The sequence below is a fragment of the Dama dama genome, chromosome 11 (genome assembly GCF_033118175.1).
Source record: "Dama dama isolate Ldn47 chromosome 11, ASM3311817v1, whole genome shotgun sequence".
Taxonomy (NCBI): domain Eukaryota; kingdom Metazoa; phylum Chordata; class Mammalia; order Artiodactyla; family Cervidae; genus Dama; species Dama dama.
Window position 1 is genome coordinate 637,705 of NC_083691.1, and position 25,274 is coordinate 662,978.

The 25,274-nt window shown below is 60.9% G+C and overlaps 1 protein-coding gene across 14 annotated transcripts in view; it reads left to right on the forward strand.

Moving 5' to 3' along the window:
• EXD3 (exonuclease 3'-5' domain containing 3) overlaps positions 1-25,274 on the forward strand; it is an 89,901-nt gene that overhangs the window by 32,628 nt on the left and 31,999 nt on the right. For 11 of the 14 annotated variants that reach the window (XR_009694598.1, XM_061154091.1, XM_061154099.1 and 8 more), the window contains 6 exons: positions 3,924-3,988; positions 9,598-9,771; positions 10,095-10,262; positions 15,067-15,120; positions 16,761-16,900; positions 22,790-22,887. Coding sequence is in view for 13 of the 14 variants with exons in the window: in XM_061154091.1 (XP_061010074.1) it covers positions 3,924-3,988; positions 9,598-9,771; positions 10,095-10,262; positions 15,067-15,120; positions 16,761-16,900; positions 22,790-22,887 (699 nt within the window). In the remaining variant the exon portion in view is untranslated. The remainder of the gene's footprint in view (positions 1-3,923; positions 3,989-9,597; positions 9,772-10,094; positions 10,263-15,066; positions 15,121-16,760; positions 16,901-22,789; positions 22,888-25,274) is intronic. The other 3 variants (XM_061154097.1, XM_061154098.1, XM_061154094.1) reach the window with 2 other exon arrangements.

The window sequence follows — 25,274 nt, forward strand, 5'->3', positions numbered from 1 at the left end:
CCCCCCATCACACACAGTCCCATCACACACAGCCCCGCATCACACACAGCCCCGCATCACACACAGCCCCCCATCACACACAGTCCCCCCATCACACACAGTCCCCCCATCACACACAGTCCCACCATCCCACACAGTCTATCATCACACACAGTCCCCCATCACACACGGTCCCCCATCACACACAGTCTAGCATCACACACAGTCCCATCACACACAGCCCCGCATCACACACAGCCCCCCATCACACACAGTCCCATCACACACAGCCCCGCATCACACACAGCCCCGCATCACACACAGCCCCCCATCACACACAGTCCCATCACACACAGCCCCCCATCACACACAGCCTCCCCGCACACACATTCCCCCCGTCACACACATTCCCTCCGTCACACACGGTCCTCCATCACACACGGTCCCCCACCACACACAGTCCCATCACACACAGCCCCACATCACACACAGCCCCCCATCACACACAGCCCCCCATCACACACAGCCCCCCGTCACACACAGTCCCCCCATCACACACAGTCCCCCCATCCCACAAAGTCTATCATCCCACACAAGTCCCCCCATCCCACACAGTCTATCATCCCACACAGTCTGTCATCACACACAGTCCCATCACACACAGCCCCGCATCACACACAGCCCCACATCACACACAGCCCCCCATCACACACAGTCCCATCACACACAGCCCCCCATCACACACAGCCCCCCCGCACACACATTCCCCCCGTCCCACACATTCCCGCCGTCACACACGGTCCCCCATCACACACGGTCCCCCATCACACACAGTCCCATCACACACAGCCCCACATCACACACAGCCCCCCGTCACACACAGTCCCCCCATCACACACAGTCTATAATCCCACACAAGTCCCCCCATCCCACACAGTCTATCATCCCACACAGTCTATCATCACACACAGTCCCATCACACACAGCCCCCCATCACACACAGTCCCCCCCATCACACACAGTCCCCCCATCACTCACACAGTCCCCCCATCCCACACAGTCTATCATCCCACACAGTCTATCATCACACACAGTCCCATCACACACAGTCCCCCTGTCACACACAGTCCCCCCATCACACACAGTCCCCCCATCACACAGAGTCCCCCCATCCCACACAGTCTATCATCCCACACATTCTATCATCACACACAGTCCCATCACACACAGCCCCCCATCACACACAGCCCCCCATCACACACAGCCCCCCATCACACACAGTCCCCCCATCCCACACAGTCCCCCATCACACACACTCTATCATCACACACAGTCCCCCCATCACACACAGCCCCCCATCACACACAGCCCCCCATCACACACAGCCCCCCATCCCACACAGTCCCCCCCATCACACACAGTCCCCCCATCCCACACAGTCTATCATCACACACAGTCCCATCACACACAGCCCCCCATCACACACAGCCCCCCATCACACACAGTCCCCCCATCACTCACACAGTCCCCCCATCCCACACAGTCCCCCCATCACACACAGCCCCCCATCACACACAGCCCCCCCATTCCACACAGTCCCCCCATCACTCACACTCTATCATCACACACAGTCCCCCATCACACACAGTCCCCCCATCACACACAGCCCCCCATCACACACAGCCACCCATCCCACACAGTCCCATCACACATAGTCCCCCATCACACACACTGTATCATCACACACAGTCCCCCCATCACACACAGGCCCCCATCACACACAGCCCCCCATCACACACAGCCCCCCATCCCACACAGTCCCCCCATCACACACAGCCCCCCATCACACACACTCTATCATCACACACAGTCCCCCATCACACACAGTCCCCCCATCCCACACAGTCCCCCATCACACACACTCTATCATCACACACAGTCCCCCATCACACACAGTCCCCCCATCCCACACAGTCCCCCATCACACACACTCTATCATCCCACACAGTCCCCCCATCACACACAGCCCCCCATCACACACACTCTATCATCACACACAGTCCCCCATCACACACAGTCCCCCCATCCCACACAGTCCCCCATCACACACACTCTATCATCACACACAGTCCCCCCATCACACACAGTCACCCATCACACACAGCCCCCCATCACACACAGTCCCCCCATCACACAGTGCCCTGTCAGATAGAGCACCTCCGAGAGTTAGATTCGTACTGTGTACAGAGGCTTCTGTCAATAGTTTGCTTTCACTTTCCTCCGTCTTCTGGGAGCTTGAGAGCTCATGCCTTTCGTGCTGTATATCTCATTGTCTGAAGGGAGCAGAGAGTTTTCCGGTGCCGATGTTTTAATGCTTTTGCGCTGTGTTCTGTGACCTTAAAGTTTCCGCCTGTCTGCTCTGCACTGGCGCTTCCCCAGGTCACATCAAGTGGACGGCGGGCTCCTCCTCGGGTTTCCGCTTCAGGGGAAGCTTTCATCACTGAGGCCTCCGCTTGCGGAGGGTTTTTACAGACACCCTTTCTCTGGATTAGGATGTTCCTTTTCTTCCTAGTTTGCTGGGTTATATCTTCGATTGTAACTACACTCACTCGTCACAAGTTACCGCGTTTACATGAGACGCTTGTGTGTCCAGCGAGAGGCTCAGGTGGCTTCCCTCCTGTGCTGCAGTGTGAGCTGGCAGACGGCCTGCAGTTGTCAGCCGGCCTTGCTTTCTGGGACAGACTCTCCTGTGGCCTCTGGGGTTCCCCACGGCCCCTGTCTTCTCTGCGAGCCCGTGTCCTCGGGGCCTGTGGCTTGGGTCTCCCGTCTTTCCGTCCGTCCACCCGGCTCCTGTGGAGCGGCTGCTGCCCGTTGCTCCTTGACTCTCAAGTGGCCTCGCAGGTGTGGCCACCTGGGCTCCTGCTCCCCTGGGTGTGGACCACGGTCCTGAGTCTGACCCCGAGGTCCTGCCTGAGGGCCAGGTGCTCCTCCCACCTGGACTGGGGCGGGGCCCCCCCACAGCCCCGTCCCCATTGGCGGGTCTCACGCCCACCCTCCCTGGGCCCTGGGCCACGGCCCCTGATGGGAAAGAACCAGGTTCGTCTGCAGCTTCTCGTGGGGGCTGGACAGGTGAGGGCCCCCAGATCCGTGCAGCAGAACTTGCGAGGCAAGATGGGCTGGGCCTGCAGGCTCTGGCTGGGGCAGGGGGATGGAGGTGGGGTGGGCTGGGGGGAGGTGCTGCGGAGGCTGGTGGGCTGCGGTGAGGGAGAGGGCATGGGGAGCGGGAACCCTGACTGCAGGGCACAGAGGGTGAGGCCCAGTAGGCAGGCAGCCAGGGGGCGCTGGTGGCCACGGGCAGCTCAGAGCTGGTCCCCAGGCCCCAGCCTCAGAAGCAGCTTCCTTTCCCAAGCCCAGAGCAGGCAGCCGTGTCTTTTCCCGGACCGCCGGCCCTCCTTGGCCCTAACCTGGGACCTGGCCTGAGGGCACCGACTCTTCCAGCTTGAGGGTGACCTGGACCCCTGCCGCCCTGGGCAGCACTGGGCTGAGCAGGCGCCCACTCCGGGACCCCACGCCCCGCTCTGCAGCAGGGAGCGGAGAAGCTTTGGGACTTGGGCCTGGGTGGGACTCGCCAAGGGCAGGACAGGGCAGAGGGAGGACAGGGAGGCAGAGGCCAGGACCACGTTGGGCCTCAGCAGGGGCCAGAAGCCAGACAGTGGGCTGTGGATGGGGGGGGTGCCCCCGGGCCGGGTCAGTACCGCAGGCCTCCCCGCTCACACGGACCAGGGGCCCACTGAGGCAGGAATGCGAGTCCGGGCTCCCTGAGCTGAGCTGGAAGCCCCCCAGTGGGCACTGCGGGAAGCCCCACTGCCTGGGGAGCAGGCCAGGCCTAGGGAGGGGCTCCCCGCCGCACGCAGTCTCTCCACAGCCCTGCCCTGTCCCCCCAGGCCAGGACCCGCGCCTGTTCCTGCAGACCCTGCAGACGCTGTGGTCCACTAGGGAGCTGCGACAGGTGAGCCGCCTTGGCAGATGCTCTGGGGGTCACGTGGGGTCGTGGCTGGGACACAAGGCCTGCTGGATGCACGGAGCAGGGGGAGAGGACAGTGCCACCACCAGCCCGCAGGCATTAGGGGCGCCTGCTGGGCTTCACGGGCTGCCTCCTCTGCCGGAAGGCCTGGAGGACAGCTGTGTGTGTGGTCTGGCCGGCAGGCAGCCAGGGTCTTCCACCGCCACTGGGCCCCGCACAGCAGGTCCCATGGGGGCCCTGCAGGACGGCAGCTCTGCCTCAGCCCCCGGCTGGCACCAGTACTGGCCCTCGGCTGCTCCTCCCTACACCGAGCTCCCTTGAGGCACTGAGGAGTGAGGCGGCCCTGGTCCCCTGGGGGCGCGGGCTGCAGGAGCCATGCGTGGCTGTGGGGGGGACCCATCCTCTCGGGCCAGCCTGGCCTCCCTACCCACACCCCCCACCGACCCCGTGACCCCAGGGCCGGTGAGCTCCAGGAAGGCTACGGGTGTGCAGGGGAGGCCTGTCTGTGAGCCGGAGAGGCTCATGGGGCTTCCCAGGGCACGAGGCAGCCTTCTGTCTGGACAAGCCCCTGCGGGTCCGAGCTGCGCGGCCTCCCCCGACTCGCGTAGGCCTGTCAACAGCTGGCTCCGGTTGTTAGCTGGAGAAATCCAGTGCTTCTGCAAAAACCAGAAGCTTCTTGATTTCCCGATTCCGTGCCCTGTGGCTTTGCGGGAGACTCAGGAAGCTGGGCCACGGAGCTGTGAGGCCTTCCTGCCGAGACGCGCCTGCCTGCTGCAGGGGAGACTGCGTTTCCTGTCGGGTCGAGCTGAAGCAGCCGGGGAGAGCCGCCTGTCTGTTCCCTGCCGCCGGGCGCCGCGGGGCTCCGGCTGGGCCGGGCTGGGGGCCGGGAACGTGCCTGTGAAATGCTGGTCTCCCTGGGGCGACTCGGGCAGAGTTTCCACTTCCGGACCTGTTTCCCAGGGGAGTACCCACTTCCTGTGCGTCAGCACGGTTTGGGCTGAGGCCCCTCCGGTCCCGTGACCCTGAGGGCAGTGCGGCCCCTGCCTGCCCCCACCCCCAGGGCTGACTGCCTCAGGCGCTGGACGCCCAAGCAGTGGGCCCAGGCATCTCTGCTGCCGATGCTGCCAGCTTCTCCCTCCCCTCCTCCGCCCGAGTCTGTCGTCCTCGTTTGATGTTTCGGATTCTGCCTCGGATTCCGTCGTCCTTCCTGCTGTCTGATTTTCACTGTCTCCCCTTGACCAGCGTGTTCTTCATTTCCAAAGAGACACGGGGCTGTGTCTTAATACCCACCGGCCCATCTTCCTGGGCGGGAAGGCACCTGGTCCCTGCTCTGGCTTCTGTGGGGGCCAGGCTTGTACTGTGGTCCTTTGTGTAAATGCTCCGAGTTCCCTGTTTGGGGCTGGTGTCCCGCCAGGAGAGATCGCATGTTCACACTCCAGAGCTCGCCCTGGGCCCCTGCTCGTGGCCGGCGCACGCTGCCCAGTGTCATCAGACGTGCGTGAGGCCTGAGGCCCAGCCACAAGCCGGGGGCGGGGCCCCTGCGGGACCTCGAGGGGTGGGGCGGACGTGCCCACTGCCCCCTCCCTGCCCCGGCCTCCAGGGCGGCGGCGGGAGGTGTGCTGGCCGAGCCCCTGGGCGTCAGACGAGCAGGGGGCCCTGGAGGCCAGCGCAGCCCAGGGCGGGGGCCTCAGGGCGGGTCAGGGCTGTGGGGCGGAGCCTGCAGGACTCCTGGGAGCCCTGTGAGGAAAGAACCGGGAGGCAGCGGAGTCCGTGGTCGAGCCTGCAAGAGGCAGTCAGCAGGGACTGGAGGGACAGGCCAAGCAGGCACAGCGCTGAGGCCTGGGGGTGGGAGGGGGCCGGGCGGGAGGCCTGAGAGACCCCAGGGGAAATGGGGTGGGGGTGGGCGGGGGCGGCGCTCCCCACGGGGGGGGGGGGGGGGGGGCCCAGGCCTGCACCCTGGAGACTGCTGGGAACGCTCACTCCTGGGTGCAGCGCAGCCCCATGGGGCCGGAGCCCAGCGGTGCTAACAGGCCCTCTGGGGCCCTGGCCCAAGCCCACTGCAGTCGGGGGGGCTGTGCCTTCACCCCTGAATGTGAGTAGGAAGGAGGGGCTGTGCCCAGGTCCCAGCTGGGTGGGGGTCAGGAGAGGGAGGGGCCCAGAAGGCGGGAAGGAGGCAGGGAGGGGTCAGCCGGGGCCTCAGGGCCGGGCCTGAAGGGCTGTCAGCGTGGACGCTGCACCCAGCATGCCCAGGAGCAGGGTGAGGGGCCACGTGGCCGGGGACACCGGGCCCGGTGTGGGCGATCCCCCAACGGCCGCGGCATCTGCTTAGGGCCAGCGTGTCTTATCCTTCACTTAGGGCTGATAGCTCTTCTCTCTCATAATTTCAGACGTGTTTCTTTTCTGCCTTCGCTCCCAAGCTGGTATCTTGTCATTGTTTACTCTTGGAACTTTGATCGCCCCGTGGTGGTCGTCACTCCCGTGGGTGTTCCCCGCGAGGCCTGCAGTTTTCACAAGGGCTTATCTCAGTGCAGCCCATCCTTTCTGGTGGCCAAGGGCCAGGCCCAGAGGCGTCCCCAGGACTGACCCCCTGAGCACACACGCAAACCCCCCGGGGGCCCTGGCCCTGTGTTGGCGCCCCAAGGCAGCCTGGGGTCTCCCCTGTGCTCACTGTGCCTGGTGGCCCGGGGTCCTCACAGACAGCGTCCACCCGACGCTCGAGGGAGAGTCCGCGTTTCGTCCTTGCGAGCCCTGCCCAGTGGCCAGAGAACAGTGGGTTTAAAGTCACAAAGATGTGAGTGGATGTCGCTCCAGGAGCGTCCTGGGGAGCCCGTGCAGGGTGGGGCCACAGCCATGCCCCTGCTGAGACCTGCCACCCAACGGTGGCCCCTGAGCCCCAGGCTGAGCATGGCAGAGGTGTATGTGGGGGAAAGGCTCACACAGGCAGGAAGGGGGTGACACCGGGGGTCTCGGGCCTAAAGAATGCTTTCCCAGGTGAGGGCGTCAGATGGCAGCGGGGCCCTGGTGAGGGGGTCAGAGGGCGGCGGGGCCCAGGTGAAGGCATCAGAAGGTAGAGGGCCCCTGGCCTCGCTGATGACTGCATCTCCATTGCTCAATCTTGTGGCGGGAGGGCTGAGACGCGGGCTTTGTCAGCAGGGCCCTGGGGAGGTCTTGGGACTGCGGGGAGGTCTGCACTCTCTGGGCAACACCAGAGCAGGTCCAGGCGTCCCTGGGCCCTCCACGATTGCATGGTGTGAGCCAGACCTGCAGACCCCAGGGCGCAGCTCCTGTCTCGGCACCTGGCCGGGCGACGGCCATGTCCACGATGGTCTCAGGGAGGGTGGGGGGACTGCCTGCTCCTCGGGGGTCTCAGAGAAGGTGCGGGGGGACTGCCTGCTCCTCGGGGGCCTCAGAGAAGGTGCGGGGGGACTGCCCACTCCTCAGGGGTCTCAGAGAAGGTGCAGGGGGACTGCCCACTCCTTGAGGGTCTCGGGGAAGGTGCGGGGGGACTGCCTGCTCCTCGGGGGTCTCAGAGAAGGTGTGGGGGACTGCCCTCTCCTCGGGGGTCTCGGGGAAGGTGCGGGGGGACTGCCCGCTCCTCGGGGGTCTCAGAGAAGGTGGGGGGGCTTGCCTGCTTCTCAGGAGTCTTGGGGAAGGTGAGGGGGACTCTGCTGCTTGGAGGTCTCAGGGAAGGTGCAAGGGGACTGCCCACTCCTCCAGGGTCTTGGGGAAGGTGTGGGGCCTGCCCGCTCCTCCGGGGTCTCGGGGAAGGTCTGGGGGGACTGCCCGCTCCTCCGGGGTCTCGGAGAAGATGGGGGGCTGCCCGCTCCTCAGGGGTCTCAGGGAAGGTGGTGGGGGACTGCCTGCTCTTCTGGGGTCTCGGGGAAAGTCAGGAGGACTGACTGCTCCTCGGGGGTCTAGGGGAAGTTGGGGGACATTGCATGCTTCTCGGGGGTCTTGGAGACAGTGCAATGGGACTGCCTGCTCTTCTGGGGTCTCAGAGAAGGTATGGGGGGACTGCCCGCTCCTCTGGGGTCTCGAAGAAGGTGCGGGGGGACTGCCTGCTCCTCGGGGGTCTCGGGGAAGGTATGGGGGGACTGCCCGCTCCTCCGGAGTCTCAGAGAAGGTATGGGGGGACTGCCCGCTCCTCAGGGGTCTTAGGGAAGGTATGGGGGGACTGCCTGCTCCTCAGGGGTCTCAGGGAAGGTATGGGGGGACTGCCCGCTCCTCAGGGGTCTCAGAGAAGGTATGGGGGGACTGCCTGCTCCTCAGGGGTCTCAGGGAAGGTATGGGGGGACTGCCCGCTCCTCAGGGGTCTCGGGGAAGGTGGGGGGACTGTCTGCTCCTTGTGGTCTTGGGGAAGTCGGGGGGACTGCCCGCTCCTCAGGGGTCTCGGGGAAGGTGGGGGGACTGCCTGCTCCTTGTGGTCTTGGGGAAGGTATGGGGCGACTGCCCTCTCCTCAGGGGTCTCAGGGAAGGTATGGGGGGACTGCCCTCTCCTCAGGGGTCTCGGGGAAGGTGCGGGGGGACTGCCTGCTCCTCGGGGGTCTCGGGGAAGGTATGGGGGGACTGCCCGCTCCTCCGGGGTCTCAGAGAAGGTATGGGGGGACTGCCCACTCCTCAGGGGTCTCGGGGAAGGTGGGGGGACTGCCCGCTCCTTGTGGTCTTGGGGAAGGTGCCCGGCCGTTTCTGCTCTGAGTGTGAGGCAGTGTCTCTGCCCCCGACCCCTTTCCTCTGAGTTAGCCCCGTGTCTGGCAGCAGCAGGATGGGGCCCTGGAAGCTGCTGCGCTGCAGGGTATCTCGGGGGAGGGTGAGCGAACCGACCCCCAGTTGTTGAGGGCAGAGCCTCGGGCCGGCCAGGGAGCAGGGCCTGACCTCCGGAGGACGCGCCGCCTCCCTTGCCCTTCCCAGGCCTCTGCAGGTTGGCACAGGAGAGTCCATCCAGGGGCAGACTGGACACCTCAGAGGGAAGAGCTAGCCCTGCGCTCTGCCCGTCTCCGCGGCGGGGGGCTCCGTGGGCTCACAGGGTCCTCGAGGCAGCCTTCCTCCTGGCGATGCTCTGCACTCAGTGCCCTGACACCCCGGTCCTAGGACGGGGGCTTCCTGGGAAAACCTTTCTTCTCTGTGGCCTTGAGTGGGGTCGGGGGGGGGTCTCTTCCTCCAGCCCCTGCCCTGGCCCATGGCTGCCTGCACACCCTCTGAGGGGCTGGCCATGCTCAGGGTCCCCGCTGGCCACGTAAAGGACGCCGTGATGCTTGCCACTCCCCTGGACATGGGTGGCGGAGACACACGTGTTTGTCTCGTTCGGCTCTTACGTGTCTCTAGGAAGATAAACAGAAGGCAGGTTTCAGTTTGGGTTTCTCCTTCCTTTTCTCTGTCTCCTGTCATTTGTTAGGCCCACTGCCACGTCCCATGCGTGCCACTCAGGTGGTCAGGGTGCAGAGGGGTGCCACCCAGCTTCTGGCCCGGGAAGCAAGCCTGGCCTTTGCAGGGCCATCCGCCTGGATGGCGCAGCTGGCAGGGAAGGTGGGCAGCTCCACTCTGGTGGGAGGGCTGGTGGTGAGGGCTCACCACAGTGGGGCCTTGTGTCTCCACAGCTCCGGGAGGAAGCCTGGAAGGGGTTTGCCACCCTGGATGACCCGCTCGCCACTCTCCTGGACATGCTGGACGCCAGCCGGGGCTTCAGGGGGCGGGGCCCCTCACTGGAGGCCTGGGTGGCCCGCGAGCTGGAGCGCTGGCTGCAGGCACAGCCGCGCCCGGGGCCCACCCAGGTGAGCCCCGCCCTCGGCCCAGGGCCTGTTCCCTTTCACCCCGTCCAGCCCTCCACATGGGGCCCCACGCCCACCTGACCTGGCCCCAGCAGCCCACGGGGGTCACCGACGGTGGGTGGGCCTCTAACAGCCATGTGCCAGGCAGCCTCGGCTCCCTTGTCTGTGCCCCTGCTCACCCACAACGTCCAGCCACCAGCTTGAGGCTGCAGGCGCTGGCTGCCCCACACTAGGCCCACCCAGGCACCATGCCCCCTGCCCACATCAGGCCTCAAGACCCTGGCCACAGCTGCCGCCTCCACTGAGGTCAGGTCTGGGGTCTCCAGGGCGACCCAGCACTGAAGCCGCTGCAGGTCCGTGCAGTCCGGCTCCTCACTGAGGGCCCCCTCAGCCTAGTGGAGCCGCTGGTCAGCATCTTCCAGCTGCAGGACGCAGACCGGAGCCCCGTGCTGGCTCACATTCACCGGCTGCACCAGGAGGGCAAGTTCAAAGAGGTGAGTGAGCCCTTCCCTGTGGCTCTGGGCCTCTCTTCCACGGGCCGGGCCTCCACGTGGGTCAGTGGGGTGGGTGAGAGCCAGGCTGGGGGCGAGACGCCCACTCTGGAAGTGTCCCCTCTACTCTGGGGGCTGTGCAGAGGCCACAGGTCTGGGGTGCAGGGGACCAGTCCCCCGGGACCAGCCCAGGTTCATGCCTGGCGTGGGGGTCCTGGGCGCCCTCACACTGATCCGCTGAGAGGTCTAGGCACAGCCCCCCACATCCTGCCTGGTCTACAGCATGTGCCAGGGTCCTTTCTTCCCAGGTGCCCGCCAGCCTCTCACGCTTGGTCAGCAGCGTGGGGACGCCAGGTTCTGACCCAGAAACCCACACGGCTGTGGCCCACACTCCTTTGTTATTAATTCCCGGTGTGGGTGGGGAGGGGGCGTAGGGATGGGAGAAGCTTGCCACAGTCTCTGCCCACCCAGGCCACCCAGAGCCCAGGCCAGACCCTGGGCCTGCTTTCTCCTCCTGCCCCTGCCGATTCACCCCTGCTCACCCAGCCCCTGTTGGCACAGCCTGGAGGCATGGAGCCCGTGGGCAGGAGCCGAGGCCCCTCTGCTTGAGGACAGGCCCTTCCTACAGCCACGGGTCGCGGCCACGACAGGCTGGAGGACTGGCCGCTTTGCCTCTGGGCCTGGGTGTCCAGCTGTCTATAGGGTGTCTGCCTTGGAGCCAGGGGCCTGCACTCTCTCTGGGTGGGGTCCACCCGTGCCTGTTTGCTGGGCCACTCTGGACTGGGTCGGGTCAGTGGTGGGGACCCTGTGAGGGACAGACTCCCTCAGGCCCTGCCAGATCCCCGCTGTCACCATCCTGCCAGCCCCAGCCCCCCAGCCCCCACCAGGGACCAGCCCTGGCACATCACCCATCCTTTTCAGAAGATCGGGTGTGGGGTGTCATTCCAGTGTGGGGGTCCAGAGTCTCAGCCCTGTCAGTCGCTCAGGAGCTCCCAGTGTGTGTGTGATGCGTGTGGCCGGGGGCGGGGAGGGCGGAGGGGTGGTGTTTTGCTCCCCTGTAGGAGGTAGGGCTGGCTCGGGGGGCGTGTGGGCTTAGGAGTGCCGGCCTCTGGTGGGACTCCCGGGGCTTTTGGAAGCTCGGCGGTTTTGCTGATTCCTCTGTGAGCAGAGCTGGTTCTCGTTTAAGCCCAGAAGGTTCCGACATGAAGAGGGAGCGCTGAAGTCGTGCTCCCGGTGTCCCTGGGCAAGGCGGGTGCTCTGGCGATAACTTCCCCTTCGGCGGGTGGGCGGGGCGGCGGCGGGAGGCCGGGCACCCGGCTGAGATCCCGGCGGCCTGCGGCACCTGAGGTGCGGGCGCCCTGCTCGGAGGGGCCGCCTCGCTGGGGGATGAGTCCGGCGTCCAGGGGTCCAGAGGCCGCTCAGGACTCGCCTCCGCCACTGCCTCGTGGGGCCCGAAGGCGAGCCCACACACCGGGGGACGGTGCTGCCGGCGCCCAGGGGGCCCCAGGTCCACCCCGCGCTCCCCCTCCCCAAGGGGAGGCTCCTTGGGACGGAGGCGCGCGCCGGGCGGGCGGGCGGGCAGGCGGAGGACGCGCAGTCACAACGCGGCGGTGCGGGGCGGCCCGGCCGCGGGGAAGAGGCAGGCCGGTGTGTCGCGTCTCCTGTTACACTCGGGCCTTTCAGAGAGCGTCTGGACGGCGGAATGCGCCCCCCTCGCGCTCCGAGGCCGGACTGGCACACAAAGAGCGCTCTTGTCCGGCGCGGGCCCCGCGTGCGAAGAAAGGCCATTGTCCCGGCAGGCGGGCCCGGCAGGCGGTGCACGCTCCAGTGCCCGCGCCGCGCCGCCGAGGGGCCGCCTTCAGGCCTGTCCGCTCGGATTAGCGGGGACTCACGGCTTCATGTGCTGCGATATTTCATGTCGAGGGCGGTGGCGGCTCCGGCCGCGTGAATGCCCGCTTTTGTCTGCCGAGTTATTTTATTTACGTTTTTTAAACAGCTTATCAAGGTAAAAAGATAGCTTTGCTTAAAAAAGAAAAAAGAAAAAAAAAGGCCCCTTGGCGGCAGGCCCATGGCAAGCAGTGGGGGTGGGAGGCAGGTCGGTCCTGGGGTCTGGGCACCTGCCCCGGGCCCTGCTGGCTGGTCGGGGTCCTGCGTGCCTGCCCTTCCCGCTGTCACCGCCCCAGCCCCTCTGGTCTTAGTTACTTTTCACCAAAGCCACAGTTCTGGGGCCTGAGCTGTTTCCCACTGCCCCACCCTGACCCAGCCCAGGGCAGCCCTCTTCTCAACGGCCCACTCTTGGCCTCCTGGGTGGAGGTCAGCGATGCTGGCAAGGTGCCAGGTGGCCCAGCCCTGGTCTCGTCCCCTACCCTCCTCCCACTGTGGCTCCCCAGCCTGGCCTGGGGCAGGTCCCAGGCCCCTGGCTCAGCAGGCGATTCCCCCACCCTCAGGGCCTGCGTGACGGTGAGCCATGAGCAGCCTGACCCAACAGAACCAAGGTGGGGCTTCCTGGAGGAGATGGTTCTGCTGCCACCCACAGCCTCCAGGCCACAACCCCCAGGGCTAGGGGGCAGAGAGGACCCTTCTCAGCCAGTCCCCAGGGGAGTCCCTGGCCTTCCAGCCCCGGTGCTCCGGCCACACCCTTGTGTCCACGCAGGCCGCCTGGCCGAAAGAGGGCAGCCTGGGTGCACAGACAGCTCTGGCGGGCCTGGTCAGGGGCTGGCTGCCGTGGAGGAAGCAGGCAGGAGAGAAGGGCGCCCAGACCCTCTGGGGGCATCACCCTGTGCCCAGGGGTGTGCACCCCTCACAGGCGGGTCTGACCACACACCTGGGTGGGCAGGGCCAGACACTGAGCACCGCCTGCCCCGCTCCGCGGCCCCGCACTCTGCCCTGCCAGTGGACGCCCGGACCAGGGCCCTGACTGCAGGCCAGCATGTGAGCCTCCCAGGCCTGGTCAGCACAGTGGGCCCCTGGGCCTTTCTGTCTCCTGGGAGGGGGAGGGAGAGGGGGAGGATGGAAGGAGAGAAAAGAGGGAGGGAGGGGGGTGTGGCCTACAGAGAAGGGTCTGGGGCGCGGACTCTGCAGACTGTCCTCCCGCTGCTCTGAGGGGCAGTGCCTGGCCCGCCCTTGCCCCCACCGGACCAAGACCTGGGCCATTACCCCAGGCTGCCCCTCCAGTCTGAGGCTGGTTCTGGGGCTCAGAGTTCTTGGATGGGGGTGGCCTGCTGAGGAGCCAGACCCTCGGGTGATGGAGGCCAGCTGCCCTGGAGAGTGGTGAGGAGTCAGGGGCTCCCCTTGCTGCCTCTGCCGTCCTCTCCCGGGCCACTGCCCAGGGCCTGGCCTGGAGCGCAGAGGGTCCCAGGCCCCCAGTCCTCCCGCCCACGCCCCTTCTCCAACCCGCCTGTCCTGAGGGAGCCTGGGTCCAGATGCTGGCCCTGCGGGAGCCTGGAAGCCAGGATGCTGGTGGCGGGGTTCTAAGCTCTAACGGGGTCTGAACGTGGTGTGTCCAGTGTGTGCATTCCACCCTTCTGAGCGGGTTCCAGAGCCCCCTCAACTTCCTGAGGGTCTCTTACCCAGAAGAGGTCGGAGCATCCAGTGAGGCTGCAGGGACACCTGGCCCCGCCCCCAGCCCTGCACCCGCTCCTCCACCCGGCCCACCCCAGCCCCGCCCCCAGGCCTTCGTCCCCTTCCCTGGCCCACCACCTCCCCTATTTTTGCCTTTCCCCCTCCCCCAAGTCCCGCACCCCTCTCCCCTGGCCCTGGGCCCCCAGGGGCCTGGCCGAGGCTGAGCTCCTGGACTCCGGCCAGGCCGCGGGGCGCCGGGTCAGCGCCGCGCAGGGAGAGTCCCCCAGCCCCGCGCCCCCCGCCCCGCGATCCCGGCCTCTGCCGGAGCTCCTTTCCCAGGCCGCTATTTTGGGCCTTTCTGTGAGCTGCGGGGGGCGGGGCCGGGCCGCCTGGCCAGTTATTTTTGCTCATAATGGGAGCGCGATGTATGGAAATTATTAATAGCAGCGTGGCCTGCGCTACGTGCGGGCGCTCAGGGCCGCCCGGTCTTTGCAGAGTCCGGGGAGGGTCGCGCACCCTGCCCCATCTGAGGGACTGCCTGCGAGCCCGTGGCTTCAGAGCCGCTTACTCTATGGATCCCAGGGCAGCTCTCTGCATGCCCCCGATGCACCGACCACCCGGCCTGCCGCCCTGGGCCTGGGGTCAGCCCGCTCCATCAGACAGACTCTCAAGCGCTCAGAGGTCCGGAAGAGCCTGGCAGGTCAGGGCTGCAGTCCCTCAGGCGTCCAGAGCGCACAGAGCCCCACCGGCCCTCCCTGGGGGTACTGTGAATAACTGTGCCGGGCACATTCCTGGGCCGGTGGGGGAGCCTCTGGGAGGAGTGGGGACAGCAGTCCACACCCTGCCAGGCTCCGTGGGTGGGTGATGGAGGCCCTGCCCCTCCCTCCATCCACCCTCTCATCAGCAACCCCTGACCCAGGCCCCCTGCCCAGCAAGCACCTCGAGGCCCCATCTACATTGAACCCTAGCTGGGTGAGGGGGGACACAGGGGTCGTTCCAGCCACCCCACAGCACACATGGAGCCTGGCTTGGCACAGGGGCCTGTGGACTGGGATGCTTCCTGGTTCCAGGCCCCTTGGCCTGAGGCCACACGGCTGGAACTGAACAGGCCGGTGGCTGCCCCTACAGTGACTGGAGGCACCTGGGGGCCATGGGGAAGGGCGGGAGCCCCTTGGGTACACTCCTCACCCCCGGGGCACTGCCCATCCCCTGGCCCCGTGTAATCCTGGCCCTCTGTGTTTCCCAGGCCATCGTGCTGGGCACGAAGCTGCAGCTGCAGGCATATCTCGACGTGGAGAAGGTGAGAGTCTTTCTCCTGTAGATCAGATCATGTCTAAGCCTCCAGAAGCATGGTTTAGGGAGGGTCCCCACCACTGAGCTGTGGGCTTTGTTCCCACAGGTGGAGCTGAGGTGCTGGAGGGCAGGGGTCACATGTGACCACCTGATTATGTGAGGAGGGCCAGGGAAGGGCCAGTGAGTGCCTGTGAGCCATCACAGGCTGGTATAGCAAGCTCAAAAAGCTGCCAGTCACTAGGGGCGTACCAAGCTCTGGGGTGGCCTGGGGGGCTCTCAGGAGTGGGAGCTCCCATGAGGACTGTGCGCCTAGAGCCCTGGCCTGGCAGATGGGCCCACGTCCGTCTGGTCTCCACACAGCCACATGGGGGAGGGGAGGGCAGGGGAGGAGACTTCTGGGGACCTTCAGAGGTCTGGTTCTTCCAAGGGGAGTGGCCAGTATCTTCCAAGGCCCAATACCATGGCCAGGCTCCCTTGGGGCTTCCCAGGGGCTTGGGCAGCTTAGGGGATCTTGCGAGCATGCACCAGGGCACGTGCTGGAGCCATCTTGACACAACCAGCATTTATGGGCCACCAGGGCCGCGGCCCGTGGTTGATCTCCACCCTGCTCCTCCTCCTCCCCAGCCCACAGCGCCCCCCCCCCACTGGCTCAGGGACAACAGGGCCCCCCCAGGAGCCCCCAGGCCTGTTTGAGCCTCTAATCCTTCACAGTGGAGATGAGGGTGACCACAGAGCCCCCCAGGGATGGCCTAAGGAGCACCAGGGCCTCTGTGTGCATGTGTGTGTGTGAGCATGGGTGTGTGTGTATGTGTGTGCACATGGGTGTGTGTGTGCACATATGGATGTGTGTGTGAGCATGGATGTCTGTGCATGGGTATCTGTGGGCACGTGGATGTCTGCACACATGGATGGGTGTGTGTGTGCACACACATTGGGGGTGTACACACATAGGTGTGTGTGTGCATGTGTGTGTGAATACACATGGATGTGTGCATGTGCATGTGTGTGCACTCAGGAGTGTGTGTGCGCACTGGGGGGTGTGCGTGTGGGTGTGCACTGAGGGATGTGCACACACATGGATGTGTGTGTTGTGCATGTGTGTGCGCACTGGAGTGTGTGTGCACACATGGATGTGTGTGTGCACATGTGTGTGCACTGGAGTGTGTGTGCACACACATGGGTGTGCATGTGTGTGTGCACTGGGGTGTGTGAATACATGTGGATGTGTGTGTGTGTGTGCACTAAGGGATGTGCACACACATGGATGTGTGTGTTGTGCACATGTGTGTGCACTGGAGTGTGTGTGCACACACATGGATGTGTGTGTGTACGTGTGTGTGCACTGGGGGGTGTGCACACACATGGATGTGTGTGTTGTGCATGTGTGCGTGCACTGGGGTGTGTGAATACACGTGGATGTGTGTGTGTGTGTGTGTGCAGGGGCCCGGGCGTGGGGCATGGCTAGGCGCAGTGGGTGGGCCTTCAGACCGCAGCGGGGCCCCTGAGCCCCCCGGGGGAGGCGAGTTGCACAGACCAGCCCTTGGGCCCTTTGGCACCGACACCCTGGCCACTCCCTGTGCTGGGCTGGCGGTGAGTCTGGGTCTCGGCTGCTCTGGAGCCGCGGCCTGAGTGGGTGTCTCCCCGCAGATGTGTGTGCCCCTGCTCCTGCAGGACAAGGTGGACCTCGTAGAGCGCTACGTGGACAGCTTGCCCCACCTCCAGCGGAGGCTGCTGACCCTCATGGACTCCTGGTGCCAGCCCGGCTTTGACATCAGGGTCGTTGCCAGGTGAGCTCCACGGGGCCCAGGGTGGGGGTGGGGCTCGACGGGCAGCAGGCCTGTGGGGGAGCCGCCACACACCCCGCCCCGCCCGCCCTCACCCCGCTGCGTCCCAGCCAGTCAGCAAGGGGCCAGGGGCCTGACTCTGGCAGCCACGCTCAGAGGGACCTAACTGCTGTGAGTCAGACAGAAATAGTTCTCCCCGGGGGCCCCTTCCTTACACGGTCCTGAGGTCGCACCTCTCATCCAGGCACTGACCCCTCTGTTCCTTCCTTCGTCTAATTAACCTGTATGGAGTGCTGGCAGTTACAGAGAAAAGGCAGCATGCCAGCAGGGAGCCCACATGTGTGCGTGCATGTGTGTATGTGTGTGCATGCATGCCCGTGTGTGCGCCTGCATGTGCATGTGCCTGTGTGTGTGCATGTGTGTGCGTGTCTGTGTGTGTGACACCAGGGTGTCACCTGCGCATGGGCATCTGGAAGAAGGGCTTCCTTCCGCCTCCCTGGGGGTGGGTGAGGGGATGTGGCACTGAGGCTGCCCAGGCTCCCTGGGCACCTGTCCATCAGCAGGCGGCAGCACTGGTCCCACGTCTGGGTGCCCTGTCCTGGCACCACACAGCCCTGACCGTCTCACTTGAGAGTCAGGCCTTAGGCTCTGGTGGCAGGTCTCCCAGGGCCCTCCCTCTCCTGGAGCCATGGGCAAGTCACTCCCATTTCTGGGTTTGTTTTCTCATCCATAAAATGGGGCTGATTCTGTCTCTAGGGGCCGCTGTGACTTCAGGTCCTATGGGACGGACAAAGCAGCAGGCCAGGCACGTGGCACATGGCTGCCATTGCTCTCATTATGTGTCAGAAACGAGAGGGAAACAGGTGGAGCAATAAGTGTGTGCAGATGGGGACGAAGGGAGACACAGGCAAGAAGTGGGAGGATCCTCAGGGTTAGATTTAACTGCAGATATTGTCTTAAATTAATGATTTTTTAAAACATGTTCTCATTCTATGCCCTGAAAGGGTTCAGAAGCAGTGTCACCCTGTAGGAATGAGCACATCCAGCAATGAGATCTTGGCTCCTAGGGAACATTCTCCACTAAAAGAAACACAGGCTCTGTGGGGAATAGACTAAGAATGGAAACAGTAATAGAGTAAAAGACGGTAGCATAGCACACCACCTTGGATTCGTAAACACGCAGGAGTCTTTAGGCTCAGATGGCTTCACTGGTGAATCCTTCAGACATTTAAGGAAAAACAGTACCAGTCTTACAAAAGTTCTTTCAGAGACTATAAAAAGAAAGAGCACATCCCACCATGTTTTATGCAAGAAGATGGGGGGGAAGCTCTCCTTTACACCGTTGTGCCAGCTAATACACGGAAAGGAATGATCAAGCTCGGAATCGCCATCTTGTAACTCCCAGTAAGATAACTGATTTAGGCACAACAGTGATAAAGATGATAAAGAGATGCTAAGAAAGGAAGATGCAAATACAGATCTCCCATATCGGAAAAGAAAAGGATAACATCACTACAGACTCTAGAGACTGTAAATGATAATAAATGTTTACAACAATGCAAGTATATTTGACAGCTTAGATGTAATAGACCAAATTCTTGCAAAGCATAGTTGACAAAACCAAAAAATAGAAAATTTGAGTAGTCCTTTGTAGTTGTTCAGTCACTCAGTCGTGTCCAACTCTGCAACCCCATGGACTGCAGCACGCCAGGCTTCCCTGTCCTTCACCATTCAATTAAATAAATTGAATCTGTAGTTTAAAACTTCACCACAAAAAAACTTTAGGCTAAGATGGCTTCACTAGTGAATTCCTTCAAACATTTAAGGAAGAGAGCATATCAATCTTACAAAATATTTTTTCAGAGACTATAAAAAGAAAGAGCACGTCCCAGCATGTTTTATCAGCTAGTTTAAGCCTTGGTACTAAAACTTGAAAAGGACATTAGGAGAAAGAAAAGTTACACTCCAGTGTATCTCATGAGCACAGATGCAAAAATACTAAAAAAAAAAAATTATCAATCAAATCAATTGACATGTTAAAGTGTTAATCAAGAAAAATGAATATACAAACTCAGAGTGTGAGATAATATTAGCAAATTCACATCTGGTAAAGGACTGTTATCCAAAAATACAGAAAGTTCTCTTAAAACTCAGCAGTAAGAAAACAAACAACCTGATTTAAAAGGTGGACCAAAGACCCAAATAGACGCCTCACCAGAGAAGATACACAGATGATGCATAAGCCCATGAAAAGATGCTGTACATCATATGTCATCAGGGAAATGCAAATTGAATCATGAGCACGCACCCCTATTAACATGGACAGAAGCTGACACCACGCACCCCTGCTAGAAGGGACAGAAGCTGACACCACGCACCCCTGCTAGCATGGACAGAAGCTGACACCACGCACCCCTGCTAGAAGGGACAGAAGCTGACACCACGCACCCCTGCTAGAAGGGACAGAAGCTGACGCCACGCACCCCTGCTAGAAGGGACAGAAGCTGACACCACGCACCCCTGCTAGCATGGACAGAAGCTGACACCACGCACCCCTGCTAGAAGGGACAGAAGCTGACACCACGCACCCCTGCTAGAAGGGACAGAAGCTGACGCCACGCACCCCTGCTAGAAGGGACAGAAGCTGACGCCACGCACCCCTGCTAGAAGGGACAGAAGCTGACGCCACGCACCCCTGCTAGAAGGGACAGAAGCTGACGCCACGCACCCCTGCTAGAAGGGACAGAAGCTGACGTCACGCACCCCTGCTAGCGTGGACAGAAGCTGACGCCACGCACCCCTGCTAGCGTGGACAGAAGCTGACGCCACGCACCCCTGCTAGCGTGGACAGAAGCTGACGCCACGCACCCCTGCTAGCGTGGACAGAAGCTGACGCCACGCACCCCTGCTAGCGTGGACAGAAGCTGACGCCACGCACCCCTGCTAGCGTGGACAGAAGCTGACATCACGCACCCCTGCTAGCATGGACAGAAGCTGACGCCACGCACCCTGCTAGCGTGGACAGAAGCTGACACCACGCACCCTACTAGCGTGGACAGAAGCTGACGCCACGCACCCCTGCTAGCGTGGACAGAAGCTGACGCCACGCACCCCTGCTAGCGTGGACAGAAGCTGACGCCACGCACCCCTGCTAGCGTGGACAGAAGCTGACGCCACGCACCCCTGCTAGAAGGAACAGAAGCTGACACCACGCACCCCTGCTAGAAGGGACAGAAGGTGACGCCACGCACCCCTGCTAGCATGGACAGAAGCTGACGCCACGCACCCCTGCTAGCGTGGACAGAAGCTAACGCCACGCACCCCTGCTAGCGTGGACAGAAGCTGACGCCACGCACCCCTGCTAGCGTGGACAGAAGCTCACGCCACCACCCCTGCTATAAGGGACAGAAGCTGACACCACGCACCCCTGCTAGAAGGGACAGAAGCTGACGCCACGCACCCCTGCTAGCATGGAAAGAAGCTGACGCCACGCACCCCTGCTAGCGTGGACAGAAGCTGACGCCACGCACCCCTGCTAGCGTGGACAGAAGCTGACACCACGCACCCCTGCTAGAAGGGACAGAAGCTGACGCCACGCACCCCTGCTAGAAGGGACAGAAGCTGACACCACACACCCCTGCTAGCATGGACAGAAGCTGACGCCACGCACCCCTGCTAGCGTGGACAGAAGCTGACACCATGCACCCCTGCTAGAAGGGACAGAAGCTGACACCACGCACCCCTGCTAGCATGGACAGAAGCTGACACCACCACCCCTGCTAGAAGGGACAGAAGCTGACGCCACGCACCCCTGCTGGGATTTTGGACAGAAGCTGACATCACCGAGTGTTGGTGAGGATGTGGAGCAACAGAAACTGTCATCACTGCAGGTGGGGATGCAAAATGGTGTGGCCACTTTGCAGGACAGTTTGGTGGTTTCTTACAAAACTAAGCACATTCTCATGTTATGACAACCCATCATGTTCCTTGGTATTTACCCAAAGGCACTGAAAACCCCTGTCCACACAAAAACCTGTACTTGAGTGCTCATAGCAACACTATTCATAGTTGTCAAAGCCTGGAGGGAACTGAGATGTTCTCCAGTAGCTGACATGTGGGCATGCTAAGTCACCCAGTCGTGTCTGACTCTTTCCAACCCTACAGACTGTAGCCCACCAGACTCCTCTGTCCATGGGATTCTCCAGGCAAGAATACTGGAGTGGGTTGCTATGCCCTCCTCCAGGGCATCTATCCAGCCCAGGGATCAAACCCGCATCTCTTACGTCTCCTGCATTGGCAGTCAGGTTCTTTACCACTAGCACCACCTAAGAAACCCCCAGTAGCTGGACGGATAAGTAAACTGTGGTCCATCAACGCAGCTGAATACTATTCAGAGCTAGAAGGACACGTGCTGTGAAGTCATGAAAGGATACTTGGGAAACTTAGATGAAGATTACAAAGTGAAAGGAGATTCCTGCTGCATGACATTCTGGAACAGGGGCCAAAATGCAGACAATCAGAGGATTAGGGATTGGGGCTGGGGCTGGGGCTGGGGTCTCAGGTGTGTGCACACGTGTGCCTCCGTCGGGTGTGCACACACGTGTAGGTCTCTGGCCTGTTCCACTGCTCTGTCTGTACCACCTGTTTGACCAGCCCTGAGTCAGACACCTCATGAGCCTCCCATGCTTTTCTTCTCTGTCAAAATTGTTCTTGTCTTATTCTGGACCCTCTGCATTTGTATATGGATTTTGGAATCAGTTTGTCAGTTTCTACCCCAAAAAGCTGCCTGTGCAGAGGGACCCAGTCAGGGCTCGGGGAACTCTGGCCAGCCTGCCTGGAGCCCAGAGGAAGTAAAAGAGCACTTGATGAGTACGAAAGCTGTAACTGAGATCTTCAGAGAGATTCCGTGTCCAGGATAAACCCCACAATTGTGCAAAGAGTGCCTTTGGGACTCAGAGCAGACTTGTCCCTAGAAACATGATGGCAGGATGGGACTGGAACTCTCAGTAAAAGGTTTGGAAGATAAACCTGAAGATTCTTCCCAGCCTTTCCAAAGAAGGAAAATCAGAGAGGAAAGGTTTAAAAAAAAAAAAAAAGCCAACAGATTTTGTCAAGAACACCCAGCATCCAAATAATGGGGATTCCAGAAAGAAAGAGGGAAATGTGGAGGAATTCACTCCAGACACAGTCCTGAGTGGACGGAGAGAGACCCACACTAAGGACCAGGACTTGAACCCTCAGAAAGAGTAGGAGTCGGGCTCTGGGTTCCTGGAGCAGCAAATGCCCAGTGCACATGGAGAGTTGCTTCTGCCGACCAGCCCTCCAGTGCAGTGTGAGTTGAAGGGCACCATACCCAGGTCGATTCCTGGCCCCAGGGAGCTGCCCGCAGAGTCACTTGGCTGCAGTCTGGAGGCAGGAGAGGTACAGGGCGCCCTGGACAGGGAGGGGCTGTCCCCTTTGCGGCAGGGAGGGGAGTGACTCTGTCCTCATGACAGGTGGCTAAGGCAGCAATCAGACCAGCAAGGATTAACCCACCACCAGTCATACTTGCATGGCTATAATTCTGTGAAAGCAGCTGGCACCCAACGAACTGAACCAAGGATGTCGTTGTCTGGGGAGGGGAGCCTTCCATGCTGAGGCCTCCGTGGAGAACGCCTAGAGCTGAATCCTCCAGAGGCCACCGTGCCAGGCGGTTCCTGGAAACACGGGATAGATCTAAGCCATCTCAGAATTGTTGAGCGGGGGGCTGTGATGGGCTGCCTTCCTCTGAGCCTTGAGGAAAACTTGGCTTCTGAACTGTGCACATGTATGATGATGCTGATGAAAATTAAGACCTTGAAATGCATCAGCCGAGAGAAAGCAGTGCTGACCAGAGCTGCGTCTCTCCCACAGGCGGTACCTGCACGTGCCCCTGCGGCTGGAGAGGCTGAGCCCCAGAGCCCTGGGTCGGCAGGTGCTGCGGCTGCTGGAGCAGTTCGGCCTGGATCCCGGTGAGTGAGCCCCCGACGTGCTGCTCGGGGGCGGGAGCTGGGCGGGTGCTGCTGGGGGTCCAGGGCCCACCGCCTCCCAGTGTTCGGTCTGGTCAGTGTCCGTCCAGGTCTCCTTGCTACCCTTAGCAGCCTCTCTGCCCTTCTGGGGTGCCCCCGGGGAGTCTGGGCCCCATGGGTGAGGACCGCCGAGCCTGCACGGCACTTGCGCCCCTCCCCCACGGCGAGCACAGCGCCCTCGTCCTGCGTCTCAGAGGAGCAGTCTTACTGACAGTGTCTTTAGCTTCACTTCATGATCATGGAAGTTCTTCTCACTTCCGGTCTGTGAGTGTTCATCAGAAACGGAGGTGGAATTGTGTCAGATCCTCTTTTTGCGCCTCTTGGGAAGATGCCGTGTGTTTCCCCTTTTGGTCTGTTAATGTGATGGGTTGCATTGACTGATTGCATAATGCTAAGTGATCCTCACGTGTCTGCCGTGGCTGAGTCTCCACCAAGTTTACACTACCAGGTCTGGCTTGCCAACCTTGCTTTAACTTAAAGGACTTTGCGTCTGTGTTCGTAGCTGAAGCTGGACTAAGACTTCATCTTCCTGAGATGTCTGTTTCCAACTTCGTGTACAGGTGATGCTGGCCTCTGAAAACAGTGGGTGTCCTTTCTTTTCACGGAGGGTGTTTGTAAAAGTTGGACTTCTTTCTTCCTGAGAAGTTTGGTGGAAATGACCTGTGAATCTAGACTGCCTTTCCTTATGGAAACAGGACTCTTGACTCAGCTGTGGATCTTTTCAAGGACTTTGTCTGTTTCACTTATGGTTCCAAATGTACTGCCATAAAGTGTCCCTAATACCCTTTCTTTCTTATGGCTGAGTGATATTCCACTTGTGTTTATAACAGGGCTGCTTTGTACATCCATCTGTGGGTAGACACTCGGGTGGCTTCCATGCGTCTGGGGTCGTGGGTGACTCTGCAGTCAGTGTAGGGGTGCAGATACCTTTTGGAGGCTGTGATTCCATAGCCTTTGAATAAATACCCAGAAGTGGAATAGCTGGATCGTATGGTAGTTCCATGTTTAATTTTTTTTGAGGAACCTCCACAGCGTTTTCCATAGTAGCTGCAATGATTTGCATTCCCATCAACAGCGCACAAGGGCGCTTCCCTGGCTGCGCAGTGGTTAGGGCTCTGCACTCCCCCTGCAGAAGGCACAGGTTTGATCCCTGGTAGAAGAACTATTATCCTGTAGGCTGAGCAGCCAAAAAAGAAAAGCACAGGGGCTCCCCTTCCCCCACATCCTTGCCAGCGTTTGTTATTTGTTCGTTTTGATGTGGCAGTTCTGACAGGTGTGAGGTGGTGCCTCTTTGTGTTTTGACTTGTGCTCCCCTGGAGATTAGGGATGTTGAACATATTTTCTTGGCCTGTCGGCCATCTCTGTATCTTCCTTGGGAAAATGTCTCTTTAGTTCCTCTGCCTATTTTTTAAATTCAGATTATTTGGCGAGTTTTTTGCTACTAAGTTCTATGAGTTCTTTACATAGTCTGACTATTAACCTCTTATCTTTACATAGTTAGCAAATATTTTCTCCCACTCCAGATATTTCCTTTCATTTTGTTGCCCTGATTTTTGTGTTTTTGATCTTGTCAGTTGTATGCCCTGCTCAACCCACTAACTGAATCTTAGGCCTTTCTTCTTGAATATATACCCCAAGTTTCAATATGTATTACTTTTATTATTGTTCAGCTCAAGACGTTTTTAATTTCCATTATAATTTTTTTTCTTTTACCTGTAGAGGAACTAGCAGTGTGTTTGTAATTTCCAAGCTGTGACATTTTTGGTTTTCTCTTCATCTCACAGTGATTAGAGGCCATGCTTGCTGTGATGTCAGCCCTCTGATTGGGTTGAAATGTGTTGTTGAGGAGAAATCTAGCTTCTCACCTTTGGAAGCAGCCTCTCATCTTCTGGCCACTTTTAGTCTCTTCCCTTTGTTTTTGGTGTTCTGCAGTTTCGCTGTGAGGAGACTCATTAGAGGTTTCTCTTTATTGTTTTTGCTTGGGATTTATGGGACTTGGGGATCTATGGATCGGTGTCTTCAATCCGTCCTGGGAGGTTTTGGTCATTATTTCTTTTGGAGATCGCCTGTTCCCCCTTCCTTGCTCTGGTCTCTTCCCAGGACTCTGCACATATGTTGAGTCCACGCCGTTTTTGCTCTGCGGCCGCCCTCCTGCCGTGGGCCTCTGAGTGGGCAGACCCTGCGCTTTCTGTGGGAGGGCGGTCAGACGTGATGCAGGGTGAGCACTGCTCGCCCCTCTGCCCCGAGTGCACCCAGCCCTCTACCTGGGCCTGGATCCCGATGGAGCCCCCAGGCATCTGGCAGAGTCAGCAGGACCCACCCGAGGTGGG